This window comes from Periophthalmus magnuspinnatus, chromosome 16, assembly GCF_009829125.3.
Source record: "Periophthalmus magnuspinnatus isolate fPerMag1 chromosome 16, fPerMag1.2.pri, whole genome shotgun sequence".
Classification (NCBI taxonomy): Eukaryota; Metazoa; Chordata; class Actinopteri; order Gobiiformes; family Gobiidae; genus Periophthalmus; species Periophthalmus magnuspinnatus.
The window spans coordinates 10,368,333-10,382,271 of NC_047141.1; the positions used below are offsets into that span (position 1 = coordinate 10,368,333).

The 13,939-nt window shown below is 46.6% G+C and overlaps 1 protein-coding gene across 1 annotated transcript in view; it reads left to right on the plus strand.

Moving 5' to 3' along the window:
- si:ch211-113g11.6 (uncharacterized protein LOC559008 homolog) overlaps positions 1 to 13,939 on the plus strand; it is a 104,897-nt gene that overhangs the window by 41,745 nt on the left and 49,213 nt on the right. The window contains exon 4 of the mRNA XM_033981010.2: positions 6,644 to 6,739. Coding sequence (XP_033836901.2) covers positions 6,644 to 6,739 — 96 coding nt within the window. The remainder of the gene's footprint in view (positions 1 to 6,643; positions 6,740 to 13,939) is intronic.

Here is a 13,939-nt window from a genome sequence, read left to right on the forward strand (position 1 = left end):
CAAAGGATGCAGACCAGAGCAGTTTTAACAGTGTTTATTTACAGCGGTGAAAATGCAGTCTTTAAACAGGTCACAAGAGCAGGTACAGGAACCGGGGAGCGGGAGACGGGTCAGGCGGGTGCGGTGCAGGTAGAGGCGGGCAGGACAGGACCAGGACGGGGATAGAAGCAGGTGCGGTACCAGGGCGGGCGGAGCAGACGAAGACCAGAGCGGGGAGCGGGTGACAAACCAGAGACCAGGACCGGACAGGAGACGAGACGAGCAGGAGACGAGACGAGCAGGAGACGAGACGAGCAGGAGACGAGACGAGCTGGAGACGAGACGAGCAGGAGACGAGACGAGCAGGAGACAAGACGAGCTGGAAGCGATACCGGGACTGGAACGTGGCGGCAGGAGCTGGGCGAGTAGAGGCAGGAATCTGGAGGGTGCATAAATCCAAATGAGCATTTGCAGGAAAGTACCATATAACAAAGCTTAGCAAGAAACATTCACGTTTTACACGCGGACGGTCTGGCACCGAGTGTAGACTGCCAAGCCTTCTTGTACTCAGCAGCAGGTGGTGGTGATTAGGCTGATGCACCCCAGGTGTGCACGGGAGGAGTCAGGCACTCCACCCAGCTCCAGACACACAGGTAGGGGAGGGGGAGAGAGCACGGGAGGACAGGGAAAACTGACATCATGACAGTACCCCCCCCCTAAGGTCCACCTCCTGGTGGACCCCCAGGCTTGTCAGGATGAGCGCGGTGGAAGTCTCTCACCATGTCGGGGTCCAGAATGCGTGCCCTGGGCACCCAGGATCGCTCCTCCGGACCGTAACCCTCCCAATCGACGAGGTACTGGAGGCCCCTACCACGGCGACGAACGTCAATCAGGCGGCGGACGGTGAACGCCGGGTGGCCGTCAATGACTCGGGCGGGCGGTGGGGGATCGGCCGGAGGGCACAGGTCGCTGGTCCGGACTGGTTTAACCTGGGAGACGTGAAAGGTCGGATGAATCCGGAGAGACGGGGGTAACTGGAGGCGCACCGCCGATGGATTTATGATCCTCATGATCTTAAACGGTCCCAGGAATCGGGGGGACAGCTTACGGGAGTCCGTCTTCAGCGGGACCGTCTTGGCGGAGAGCCAAACCATCTGGCCAGGTTGGTATACGGGCGCCGGGACACGGTGGCGATCGGCCGTCGCCTTAGTGCGCGCTCCAGCCCGAAGAAGGGCCGCCCTGGCCTTCTTCCAGATCCGGCGACAGCGCTGGAGATGGCGCTGAACAGACGGGACGGCGAGGTCCCTCTCCTCCGTGGGAAAGAGAGGGGGTTGATATCCCAGCGATGCCTCGAAGGGAGACATACCAGTGGCGGAACTCACGAGGGAGTTGTGAGCGTACTCTATCCAGGGCAGGTGAGTACTCCAGGTCGCGGGGTTGGCGGAGGCTGTGCACCGTAGGGCCGACTCCAGGTCTTGGTTGGCCCGCTCCGTCTGCCCATTAGATTGTGGATGGAACCCGGACGTGAGGCTAACCGTGGCCCCCAAACTGTTGCAGAAAGACCGCCATACCTGAGAGGTGAATTGGGTCCCTCTGTCGGACACGATGTCCACCGGGATGCCGTGGAGTCGGAAGACATGACTGGTCAGCTGGTCGGCAGTTTCTTTGGCTGTGGGGAGCTTAGGCAGGGCAACGAAATGGGCGGCCTTGGAGAAGCGGTCCACAATGGTGAGAACCACCGTGTTCCCCTGGGAAGGGGGAAGGCCCGTCACGAAGTCCAAGGCGATGTGGGACCAAGGGCGACGAGGAACTGGGAGAGGATGCAAGAGACCAGAAGGGGGTGAGTGGGAGGCCTTGGCCCGAGCACATACCTGGCAGGCGGCGACATAAGCCCGGGTGTCTGTGTCCATCGTGGGCCACCAGAAGCGTCTCCTGAGGAGGGAGAGAGAGCGACCGGCACCAGGATGGCAGGCGAAACGGGAGGCATGGACCCACTGGAGCACCTGAGACCGGACAGAATCGGGAACAAACAGTTTATCTGGAGGGCCGTTACCTGGGTCGGGGTCGTTGGTCTGGGCCTCTCGGACGGTGTCCTCGATATCCCAATGGACCGCGGCCACCACACACGAGGAGGGGATAATTGTTTCTGCGGTGACCGGGCTATCCTCCAGGGCGAACTGGCGGGAGAGGGCATCTGGTTTGACGTTCCGAGATCCGGGGCGGTAGGTGAGGAGAAAGTTGAAGCGGCTGAAGAAGAGGGACCAACGAGCTTGACGGGGATTGAGGCGCCTGGCGGACTGGATGTACTCCAAGTTTTTATGGTCGGTCCAGACGATGAATGGTTGCTCCGCCCCTTCGAGCCAGTGGCGCCACTCCTCCAAGGCCAGCTTTACGGCAAGGAGCTCCCGATCCCCCACGTCATAATTGACCTCGGCCGAGGACAATCGCCGGGAAAAGAAGGCGCAGGGACAGAGGCGGTTGTGGGGGTCGAACCTCTGCGAAAGCACGGCCCCCACTCCCGAGTCGGAGGCGTCGACCTCCACGATGAATTGCCGTGAAGGGTCGGGCTGGTGCAGGATGGGAGCGGAGGTAAATAGTCTCTTAAGCTTCTCGAAGGCTGTCTGCGCCTCAGGAGACCAGGCAAACTGCAAAGCAGGAGAGGTGAGTTTAGTTAAGGGCGAGATAACCCTACTAAAATCCCGGATGAAACGTCTATAAAAATTGGCAAAGCCGATAAATCTCTGGAGCTGTCTCCGGCTGGTAGGAACGGGCCACTCAGTGACAGCCTGGATCTTTTCAGGATCAGCTCTTACTTGGCCCCGCCCCACAATGAAGCCCAAAAAGCTGACCTCCTCTGCGTGAAACTCGCATTTCTCAGCTTTCACGAACAGTTTATTCTCGAGGAGGCGCTGGAGAACCTGGCGAACGTGCTGGTGATGCTCCTGGGGGGACCGCGAGAAAATCAAGATGTCATCCAAGTAAACAAAGACGAATCGGTTAAGGAAATCACGGAGCACATCGTTGATGAGGGCTTGGAATACGGCAGGGGCGTTGGTGAGACCGAAGGGCATAACCAAGTATTCGAAATGTCCCAGGGGTGTCTTGAAGGCCGTCTTCCATTCGTCTCCCTCCCTGATGCGCACCAGGTGGTACGCATTCCGCAAATCCAACTTGGAGAAGATGGTCGCACCGTGGAGGGGCGTAAATGCCGAGTCCAGTAAGGGAAGCGGGTATTTATTCTTTACAGTTATATTGTTCAGACCCCGGTAATCAATGCAAGGCCGCAGGGATTTGTCCTTCTTAGCCACAAAGAAGAACCCCGCTCCCACGGGTGAAGTGGACGGGCGGATGATTCCGGCAGCCAGGGACCCACGGATATAGTCCTCCATTGACTCGCGTTCAGGTTTAGACAGGTTATATAGCCTGCTAGATGGTAGTGGGGCACCCGGCAGGAGGTCAATGGCGCAGTCATATGGGCGGTGGGGCGGTAAAGAGAGGGCCTTGCTCTTGCTAAAAACCTCCCCCAGGTCGTGATATTCAGCAGGCACCGAGGACAGATTGGGGGTGTCTGGGGACGGATCAGCGACAGGAACGGACCTCCCGGCCGGAGGGAGGGCGGACCGAAGGCACTTGGCGTGGCAATCGGGACTCCAGCCCGAAACTCCGCCCCTGGCCCAATCGAAAACAGGGTTGTGGGCGCGTAGCCAGGGGTAACCAAGGACCAGAGGAGAAGCGGAGGAGGACAGGACATGAAACTGACGGTTCTCTTGGTGGTTGCCGGACAGAATCACGGTGACAGGTTCTGTGATGTGAGTGATGTGCCCCAGAAAACGTCCATTGAGCCCCTGGGCATTTAAGGGGCGTTCGAGGGGCTCCAGGTAGACCCCGAGCTGCTCCGCGACTTGGGCATCAATAAAGTCCCTCTCAGCCCCGGAGTCGATAAGGGCGGAAACGCATAAGGTCTCTGTGCGAACGCACAGGGTGGCGCTGAGCCGCAGTCTATTAGAAGAGTCCAGGATGTGTTGCTCGCCCACCAGTACTCCCAGCGCTACTGGTGGGCCCCCCCTTTTGGCCGAACTGGGCAAGTGACCACATAATGTCCGCGCTCACCGCAGTAGAGGCAAGCCCCGGCCAGACGACGCCTCCGTTGACGCTCCTCGGCCGACACAAGGGTCCTGTTGAGTTGCATGGGCTCATCCGGCGGGGGCGGGGCAGCGCGTGGCTCCGGCGGGGCCGGTGACCGGCGCCTCTCTCGGCGACGAGCCCGTAGGCGGTTGTCTATACGGTGAGTGAGGGAGATGAGGGTCCGCAGGTCGGGGGGTTCGTCCCGGGAAACCAATTCATCTTTCAAAGTCTCGTTCAGGCCCCGCACAAACACAGCCCGCAGCGCGCTGTCCGTCCAGTCCAGCTCCGCCGCATGTGTCCAGAATTCAATGGAATAATCCGCTACCGTCCTGGAGCCCTGGCTGAGAGTCAATAACCGGGAGGCAGCATTGTCCTGGTAGTGCGGGTGGTCAAACACCAGCTTAAACGTGGACACAAATTCATTAAAATCCAGGCTATCCACAGACGTCTTCATTAGGCGCGCCTCTGCCCACTGGAGAGCTCTGCCCCGGAGTAATCCACATATATACCGGATCTTGGTGGCCCCCGAGCTGAAACGAGAAGGGCATTGCTGGAACATGAACTCGCACTGGAACAGGAATCCGCGACAGAGGTGAGGTTGTCCAGCATACGGCTCCGGATCCGTGCCTCTCGGCTCCGGGAGGCATGGTGGCGCTCCAGCTGCAGCAGGCGGGGTGACGAGGAGCGCGGCCACCTGGTGGTTAAGCTGTGCCACCTGCTGGGACAATGTCTGATTTAGCTCCAATAGAGTTCGAATGGATTGTTCGTGCTGACCCAGCACCGCCTCGGGGTGAGAGTGCGTGAGGCGGCGCGTCTGGTCCGGATCTGAGCCTGCTTGGTCCATAGTGGCCAGACCGTTCTGTCGTAACGGTGCGGATAGGACCAAAGGATGCAGACCAGAGCAGTTTTAACAGTGTTTATTTACAGCGGTGAAAATGCAGTCTTTAAACAGGTCACAAGAGCAGGTACAGGAACCGGGGAGCGGGAGACGGGTCAGGCGGGTGCGGTGCAGGTAGAGGCGGGCAGGACAGGACCAGGACGGGGATAGAAGCAGGTGCGGTACCAGGGCGGGCGGAGCAGACGAAGACCAGAGCGGGGAGCGGGTGACAAACCAGAGACCAGGACCGGACAGGAGACGAGACGAGCAGGAGACGAGACGAGCAGGAGACGAGACGAGCAGGAGACGAGACGAGCTGGAGACGAGACGAGCAGGAGACGAGACGAGCAGGAGACAAGACGAGCTGGAAGCGATACCGGGACTGGAACGTGGCGGCAGGAGCTGGGCGAGTAGAGGCAGGAATCTGGAGGGTGCATAAATCCAAATGAGCATTTGCAGGAAAGTACCATATAACAAAGCTTAGCAAGAAACATTCACGTTTTACACGCGGACGGTCTGGCACCGAGTGTAGACTGCCAAGCCTTCTTGTACTCAGCAGCAGGTGGTGGTGATTAGGCTGATGCACCCCAGGTGTGCACGGGAGGAGTCAGGCACTCCACCCAGCTCCAGACACACAGGTAGGGGAGGGGGAGAGAGCACGGGAGGACAGGGAAAACTGACATCATGACAGCTGTCTTTTCTTTGCAGAGTCCTCATAGTCTCCTGCCAACTCTCGCATTTTTCTTGTCTAGTCTTATTTGTGGCTAACTACTGCTTTCTTATCTTACTTTGTCTTTTGCTAACCCATAATCCTCGCCGTCTATCCTGCTTTTCTCATGCCAATTACTACTTTCTTTCCCTCCATCCTCCCTGTCTACTGCTTACTTGTGCTCTCTTCTGTCTTCCCTGTTGTTTGCTAACTTTATTTTTTTTCTGCCATACTCAGCCATGTATCTTGCTAACTCCTGTCCTCCTAGTCTCTTGCTAACTTCTGCTCTAATCTAATTTCTTCTAACTCTTGATGTCTTATGTTTCACTTTTGTTTATGTTTTCTATTTATCCCCCTTGTCTCTTGCTAGCTCCAGCTCTTTTCTCGTCCTCCTTGTCTCTTGCCTAGGTTAAGATTTCTTCTTTGTCCTTCTTGTCTCTTGCTAGCTCCAGCTCTCTTCTCTATGCTCCTTGTTGCTTGCTAGCTTCTGCTTTCTGCTGATCTGTTTACACTTCTTGCTAGCTCTTGTTCTCTTCTTTGCCCTCTCTGTCTCTTTTTAGCTCCTGCTACTTTCTCTTTGTCCTCCTTGTCTCATGCTAGCTTAAGGTTCTTCTCTGTCCTCCTTGTCTTTTGCTAGCTTAGGGTTTCTTCTTTGTCCTCCTCGTCTCATGCTAACTCCTGCTTTCTTCTATGTCCTCATTGTCTCTTGCTATCTCCCAATGAACTCTCTTTGTCCTCCTCGCCTCTTGCTAGCTCCTTCTTTCTTCTGATCTGTTTACACTTCTTGCTAGCTCCTGCTTTCTTCTGATAGCCTCCTTGTCTCTTGGCTTTTTTCTTTCTCCTCTACGTCTGTTGCTAGCTCCTGTTCTCTTCTTTGTCCTCTCCGTCTCTTGCTAGCTCCTGCTCTCTTCTCTTTGTCCTCCTTTGTAACTCCTTCTCTCTTGTCTTCACAGATGGAGTGTGATAACTTCATCACGGTCATGCAGAAAGTGAACGACACATTCATCGTGTGTGGGACCAACGCGGGGAGCCCCAGGTGCTGGATGCTGGTAAGACTCTTCAATTTCCCGAATACAGTTTGTGTGAAAGCTCATTAAATCTCTTATTTTGTGTGGAAATGGATCAGTGCGGAACAAGCAGTTATGATGACATCATAATACTAAAGAACAGCTTGATGAAAATGTCTGTGGGTGCTGCATTAATCATACAATATCTAATAGTTAGTTTTTAATTATACTGAATCATGCACATTGCACGTATTACATTTAAACTGGCCCTTAAGAACAAAATAATTAAAATTCTTATCAGACAGACTTGATGGCGATTTTTCTTTGCATGTGAACTTCTTGCAGTAGTTGAAGCATATTTGCCCCCTTCGTAAAGCCGTCTTAACATCTTAATTTTTCACCAAGTTTATGTGTGTGCTTCACAACTTTCATAAGACAAAGAGAGATTTTTGCCATCACAACATTACTATTGATAAAACCAACAGCGCACTAAGGTTACTTCACTTCACTGTTATTTCGTACTGTCTAGGTCACTCTGCACTCCTATGAAAGTACCCGTAGCACAAGTTTGGGAACCACTGCACAAATGGATTTGAGTTAAATGTTTTACCATGTTAACTTGTCACAGCAAAATAATCTTAGTAGCATTTTGTTTTATTCAGGGATGTTTATGAAATTCCGTTAAATAGAGAAGTTTTATTTCAATTTGATACACAGCAAAGTGAAAATTGTGAGGCTTCTTACATATTTTAAAAGTCCATACAAATCATACTGAACAATTATTCTAGATGACATTGTTCTGCAAAGCCTGCTAATATTTCTTCAATGTCGTTTTCTATTTTCCAACACGTTTGCTCCCATTTTTTGCCAGCAGTGGGGAAAGATTAACCTTGCACAGCGAGATGGAGTCTCATGACATTTGTGAGTTCACAAACTCATGTGACTCCATCTTGAAATACTCCTGCTGTATGGTTCAAGTTCGCCCAGCAGCGAACGGACCAATTAGAGAGCAGCATGGAGGTTTATGCAGAAGCACAAGGCGAAGCACTAAAGTTAACCAAAACAAAGATGCATGTCAGGCGTATTTTAGCAAAATAAAGACTATTTTGTTTGTGAAAAATGTGCAGAAGTTAAGAGCATTTTGCATTTGTGGACAGGAAAGGTGTGCTTTTTGCTCACCTGCATGTAGCAAAAGTTAGATTTTTTGGCTTGTTCCACTGTTCTGACGTTTCAACCTATCAGCTTCAAACATTAGTTGTGACGTTCTGTCTTTTCCTGAACGTAATCAGTGAGAGCCATTACAGATAAATGTGTAGAACTCAGTTCAGAGTGCTGCTTAGACGAAGATACTAATCCAAGCCTTTTCTGTGTTGTTTCAAAGCACTTCTATACCTTTACAAGTAAAACACCAAAAACACTTACTATTGTGTTCAAATGTATTTAAACAAGTCAGAGCCAAGCACAGTAGATCTCATTTAGGGCTCTTTCTACTGCTAATGTACCATTTTCCAAGCACAGTTGAAACGGAGCGCGTTCACAATCAATGGCCATTAGTGTTCAGTTATTTCCCCATTTCTCCTCCGGTCGCATAGATGAAAACCAATGCTTATTTATTACAGCTCAGGATGTTTTGCTGAATGAATTTGTATAATGAATGAAACGTATTAGTTGAACATACACCAAGTTGTTGAAATGAGGACAGTGTGTTCAGAAGGCAAGTGATGCCAGTGTTAAAATGCATATGACGAGTTTAACTACTGTTACTACAACATTGTTTAAGAGGACAATTCTCTGTAAATATACAAAAACATGATACAAAACTGTACACAGCAACTTGACAAGCCTGATGTGATGTGCCGTAGTTTCATTAACAGAATGTACATTGATTTTGTTGTGATAGCGCTCTAACAGGGGAATGACTTAGCACAGAGAGCAAAGGGAGGGGAGACTCAAAGCGACAAAAATGGAAATGAAAAAAAAAAGAATGTTTTCAGCAAAGCATTTATAACATTTCCAAAACAATAAAAGGTAACATGGGGATCTAAATATGTTGTGTTTGCAATACTCCATAGACGTAAATTCTAAAAAGTGTTTTGATGAATAATTGTAATTCATGTTTGGAAACGAGCAGCAGATGTAAAATATGCTGAGCAATGTTTCTCACACTGTGGTACTTGGACAGCTCTTCAGTTTGTGGGTTTACCTAATTTAGAGTTCATTTTATCCACTTTTTGTCTATCTTTGGGGCAATTTCTCGGTTAGAACTGCAGTGGAAAAGATGTGGTCCAATTTTAGACCCACTTTAGCCCTACATTAGACCTGGAATAGTCCTTTTACATGCTTAACTTAGATCTGGTAGTACTCAGAAAGCCAAATCTTTTCTTTGGTGGTACTTGATGTGAAAAAGTTTGAGATCCACTGATGTAGAGGTAATTCCATTGTTACCTAGCAACCACAATGCAAACACATTTTCTTAGGTGAATGTTTAAACTGTCAGAAAAATGTGCTCCTGAGCGGAAATTGTGACTGCCTTTTGAATAGAATCGCGTATTGATGATGACAGAAGCAGTCCTTATTATTACTTCCTTTTAATTTTCAACTTTTTTTCTTTTTTCCCACACAAACTGCAACTTGACGGGTGTAAAAGTGTGATACATATTTACCACACCACACCCACCAAACTAAGTCATGATTACAAAAACATGTAGCTCTTTTAAATGCAGTTTAAGCTACACATAATCGACTCTTGTGAGATTTAAGCCATGTTAGAATGTCGTTATCTCCTTAAAAACACACCTGGACTTGTGTTTTGTTCCATTCACACATGCTTGAGCAGTCCTGCATTATTGATATGTTTACATCTCCAAAGCTCACAGCGCTTTGTTTCATCTTGTGATGTAATCAAGTGGTATTTTTCAAGTTACTCAGTAGGGATTGGCATTTCCAGGGCTGAAATCATCCAAATGATTCTAGTGAAGGTGTGATCCACAGCGTGATCCACAGGAAATGATCCACACAGTGCGGAGCTAGCAAGAGATGGGGAGGATAATGTATTACCACGTGACATCACAAGGTGGAACAGAGTGTTGTGAGAGTGTGTGAGTGAAATCCAGGCTTTTTTTTTTTTTTTTTTTTTTTTTTTATGAAGAAACAACATTATAACATAAATAAGAAAATAGCGTAATATGGCCATGCCCCAGTCAAATAGGAATAATCAAATGAAAGAATTAATTTAGATACATTATAATACTTTTATTATTGATTCATTGTCAGACAAGTCGAAGATTGAAGAGAACCTGATAATATTCCAGATAAAGCCAACATTGTAGAGTTAAATTCTGAATTAGAAAAAGACACAATACTTGGATCATTCCCACATTGGCTAATACTGTTAATACGTTTTGGCTTCTGCAGGGTAAAAGCATTATTACCTGCCAAAAATGCAGATGATTTGGAAGTTACTTTTGCCAAGTTGTTATATAGTCTGATGGTAGATATCATTTCATAATATGCAACAAGTGATATTCCAAATCAGACTTCATTTCATCATTTTTTTTTTTTTAATCATTGGCACTTATGCAAAACTGTACAAAAATGACTATTTGGAACAACAGCAGAAAGGAGGAGTGAGTGAGTGAGTTTGCTGAAGATTTGGTATTTTTTGGTTTATATGTAAAAAAGGCAGATTAAACTCATGATTAGTTTATATAAATATATTGTTTCCTAGTACTTTTTTCTGCATTAAAAAGGGGGTATCTTTACATGGTATCTTCATATCTGCATATCTGAATCTGATCATTTCTTTTGGTGACTAGACCTGAGAACTTGCTATATTTCAACAACTAAATCTACATTTTAACAATATCAATTTTAGCTGCCCACCATCTGAATAAAATAGCCTGATAGAATTTCCAGAGAGCCTAATGTTAAACCAGTGGATATTTTAAGATGCTAAACACTAAACTTCATTCAAAGGTTTTCTGACACGATAGAGTGATAGATGTACAGGGTTGACCAAAAATCACTGACACCTTTAAATCTTCAATAACTTATACTAAGTTATACTCACCAAATTGTAGCAGTAGGTAATAATTGTTCACTTACACTTGAACTTATCACTACGTAAACTAGAGAAAGTAAAAATGACCTAATTTTTAAAAAATAATGTTTTTAAGTGTCCACCATTTTCTGTTTTGCACTGAATAGCCCAATCGAACACACTTTGCATAACATTTGAAAGCATTTCCGGGCTTATGGCTCTTATTTGATCCTCGATATTATGTTTTAAGTCATTTATTGTCTGAGGTTTATTCACACACGTTTTCTTTAAGATCGCCCCACAGGAAGAAATCGAGACTAGTCAGGTCTGTGGAGATCACATACTGCCCCCTGTCTTTGAAAACAACTTATTATTCCTCTAATGGCATTTACACTCGGGGCATCTCTGGTATTAAAATGTCGACGGTAACATCGCTGAGTTTGTGAATTTGACCCATGTGACTCAAAGTATCACTGTACAATGAGGGTTCATTCCTCGGTGCTGTATTTGCTCATATTAATGTCAGAAAAATATAAACAAGAGTTATGATTTTTTTTCAACTGTCAGTGACTTTTTTGTATTTACCAGTCGTCATCCAGCAGTTTATGAACGCTGCTTTGGCTAATATAGAGCTATGAGAGTTTTCCACTTCTACCACTAACATGGCAGATTTACATTTTAATCCCAAACTCTATTAGTTGGCTGGAGAATGTTGTGATATCATCTGAAACCCAGCCATAGTTCCCCATGCAGTTCAAGATTTCTCACAACAGACACAACCCATCTTGGCCTGATAGTGCAGAGTGTTGTAGCTCCGAACCCATTAGCTTACAGCCGCAGTGGTCTCACCTGATCATGGTGCGTGTGCCTTGAATACTTCAGTAGAGTAACTCCAAGCTCTCTCAAAGATTAATGGAGTTTGCTCATTCATTTCTCATGGGCTTTGTGGTTCTACGGTCAAGCCAGGACACTGTGGAGTATAGGAAGAGTGGCTACACATACTCTTAGGTCTTTACATTAACCTATGTTCATTTCCTGGAGACTGATCCTAACCTCAACCATAGTCACTACTTGCCTAACATCAAACTAAACCCTAATCTCAAACTATTTTAAGCCATATCTGAACTTTTGTCCCCATAAGAGAAATTTCATTTTTGTGCTGTACTGAGGGCTCTCACTGCCAGCTCAGTCCATGTTATCTTAGCCTACGTCATCAGAGGTATAATACTCCCTACAATGGACATACAGCCAGACTGGACTACATTAGACTGGAATGGACAACACTATCACAGTGTCTTGAGGGTTCATGTCTCTGGGTTCTGGGTCCTGAACCGATGGCAAGTAAACTTCACCTGTTTTAGAACTGCTGCCTCATGCCTCTTATCTTCAACCCTCGAGACACTACAATATATTCTACAACATGTGGCAGGGCCCTATAAAGCGATAAACAACCGCTCTAACACACATTTACAACTAAAATGAAATGTGTCTTGGTTTGGTCCATTCCAGAACAACATAATCTTTGATCGGTTCAGTTAAATCATACCCACTGTCATTTAACTTAAATACTTAAAAACATTCTTTCAACTTAAAGCCACAGTTTTTTTTTCCCATTTTGTTTTTTATTACACTGAAATCCTAACTATGAGTGGGCTTGCATCTCCACAAACCTGCCTCTTATTTGGCCCGGAGAACCTGCTTGTTTCTATGGAAATGTTATTTTTTAGGTATAATCTTCCACAGTATAAAGCTTATCTACCTCCATGGAGAAGGTTCTGAAGTATGGAATTAACAGATGACGTGCCACCTCCAGAAAGTTACATACTGTCCCTTTAACTAACTACTACAATGACATTTCTTTTTCACTATTAAACCAAAGACACAACAAATATGGCATTCTCAGGCAGAAGATTAAAGTATATTTAATGATAAAAAAAACCCCCAAACAATATTGGTATTCACTTGCGCTTAAAAAGTAATTTCTTTCCTCGCCACCTCGTGTTAGGCCTAAGCTACTTTAGATTGATTCGAGCCGACGTCAGACTTTGTGCTCTTAGAAAACTATCAAGTCTCATAAGCGTTCCATTTTATCAAGATTTTGGTTTTTATCGCCCAATTAGACATCTGCGGTCCTGGTGGCAACAAACACTGTATCTCAGTTTTCAAGGCCATAGCGAGATTGCTTGTACTATGTCTACACACACCTGATCACAAGGTTGTAGCTCCACTTTTCTCTGATAATTGTCACAAAATGACTCCAATTAAAGTGATGTAGCCTGCTGTAGTAGAAGGAATTACCTTTCTAAACTGTTATCAGTAAAAGAATACCTCCCTTTCGAACTTGCGCGTTCAGTTGACTAAGCAAAACTACAACGCATTCTGTTTTACAACCACCAATCTATCTGACAATACAAACCATTCTCTTCTCACTACTACACATTGTAAAAGCTCACTCTACATGAAAAAGGTAATTCTGCATCCATTCTCTTAAGGGGCCTGTGCCAATTTTGAGCAAAATTTGTCTTGCGTCAGTACAGATAACTTGTATAAGCAACTCTTGAGGTTAAAATAAGTCAGCAAAACTCTGGCCTGGTCTCTGAAAGTTGTGAAAAGTACTTAAAAACTCATCGTGGTGAATAATTAGGATGCTCGGAATGCATAAGGCAAGTGAGGGATTAACTAGTTCTGTTTTTCATGTTTTTTCATACAGTAAAAATCAGGTACAGCGTCTTTAATATTGTTGTTACTTCTTGCTTTGAAGGCCTGCTTTCTCTGGGCCATGGAACTTAGTAGGCAAAATATTTCAACATATTTTCCATTCTAAAATTACATTGCAGAGTGCAGGCTTTGGAATTTTGATGTTTTCCTAGTTCTATTTCATTCCTCCTGACCAACATTTCTTATGCATGCATGAAAAGAGTCACTCAATGCTTTTAGCACAGCCACCATAGTTACGTTCATATCTCTCATTTGTATTGTTGACTTTCAAGAACCTTACATTACTGTGTGTTATGCATTTTCAGGCTTTTCAAACTCCAATTTAAAACCGTTGAATTTCTCGTTATGTTTGTATAGCTGCAGTTCCACCAGGTGTGAAGTATTTTCAAGTATAGCAAAAACTAAAATTGCCCCTGTCAAAGTTTGTTATTTGTATTGTCGAGGGGTTGTGTTTTGAAATGAGTTAAGCGAGCCAAAGTGTTGAA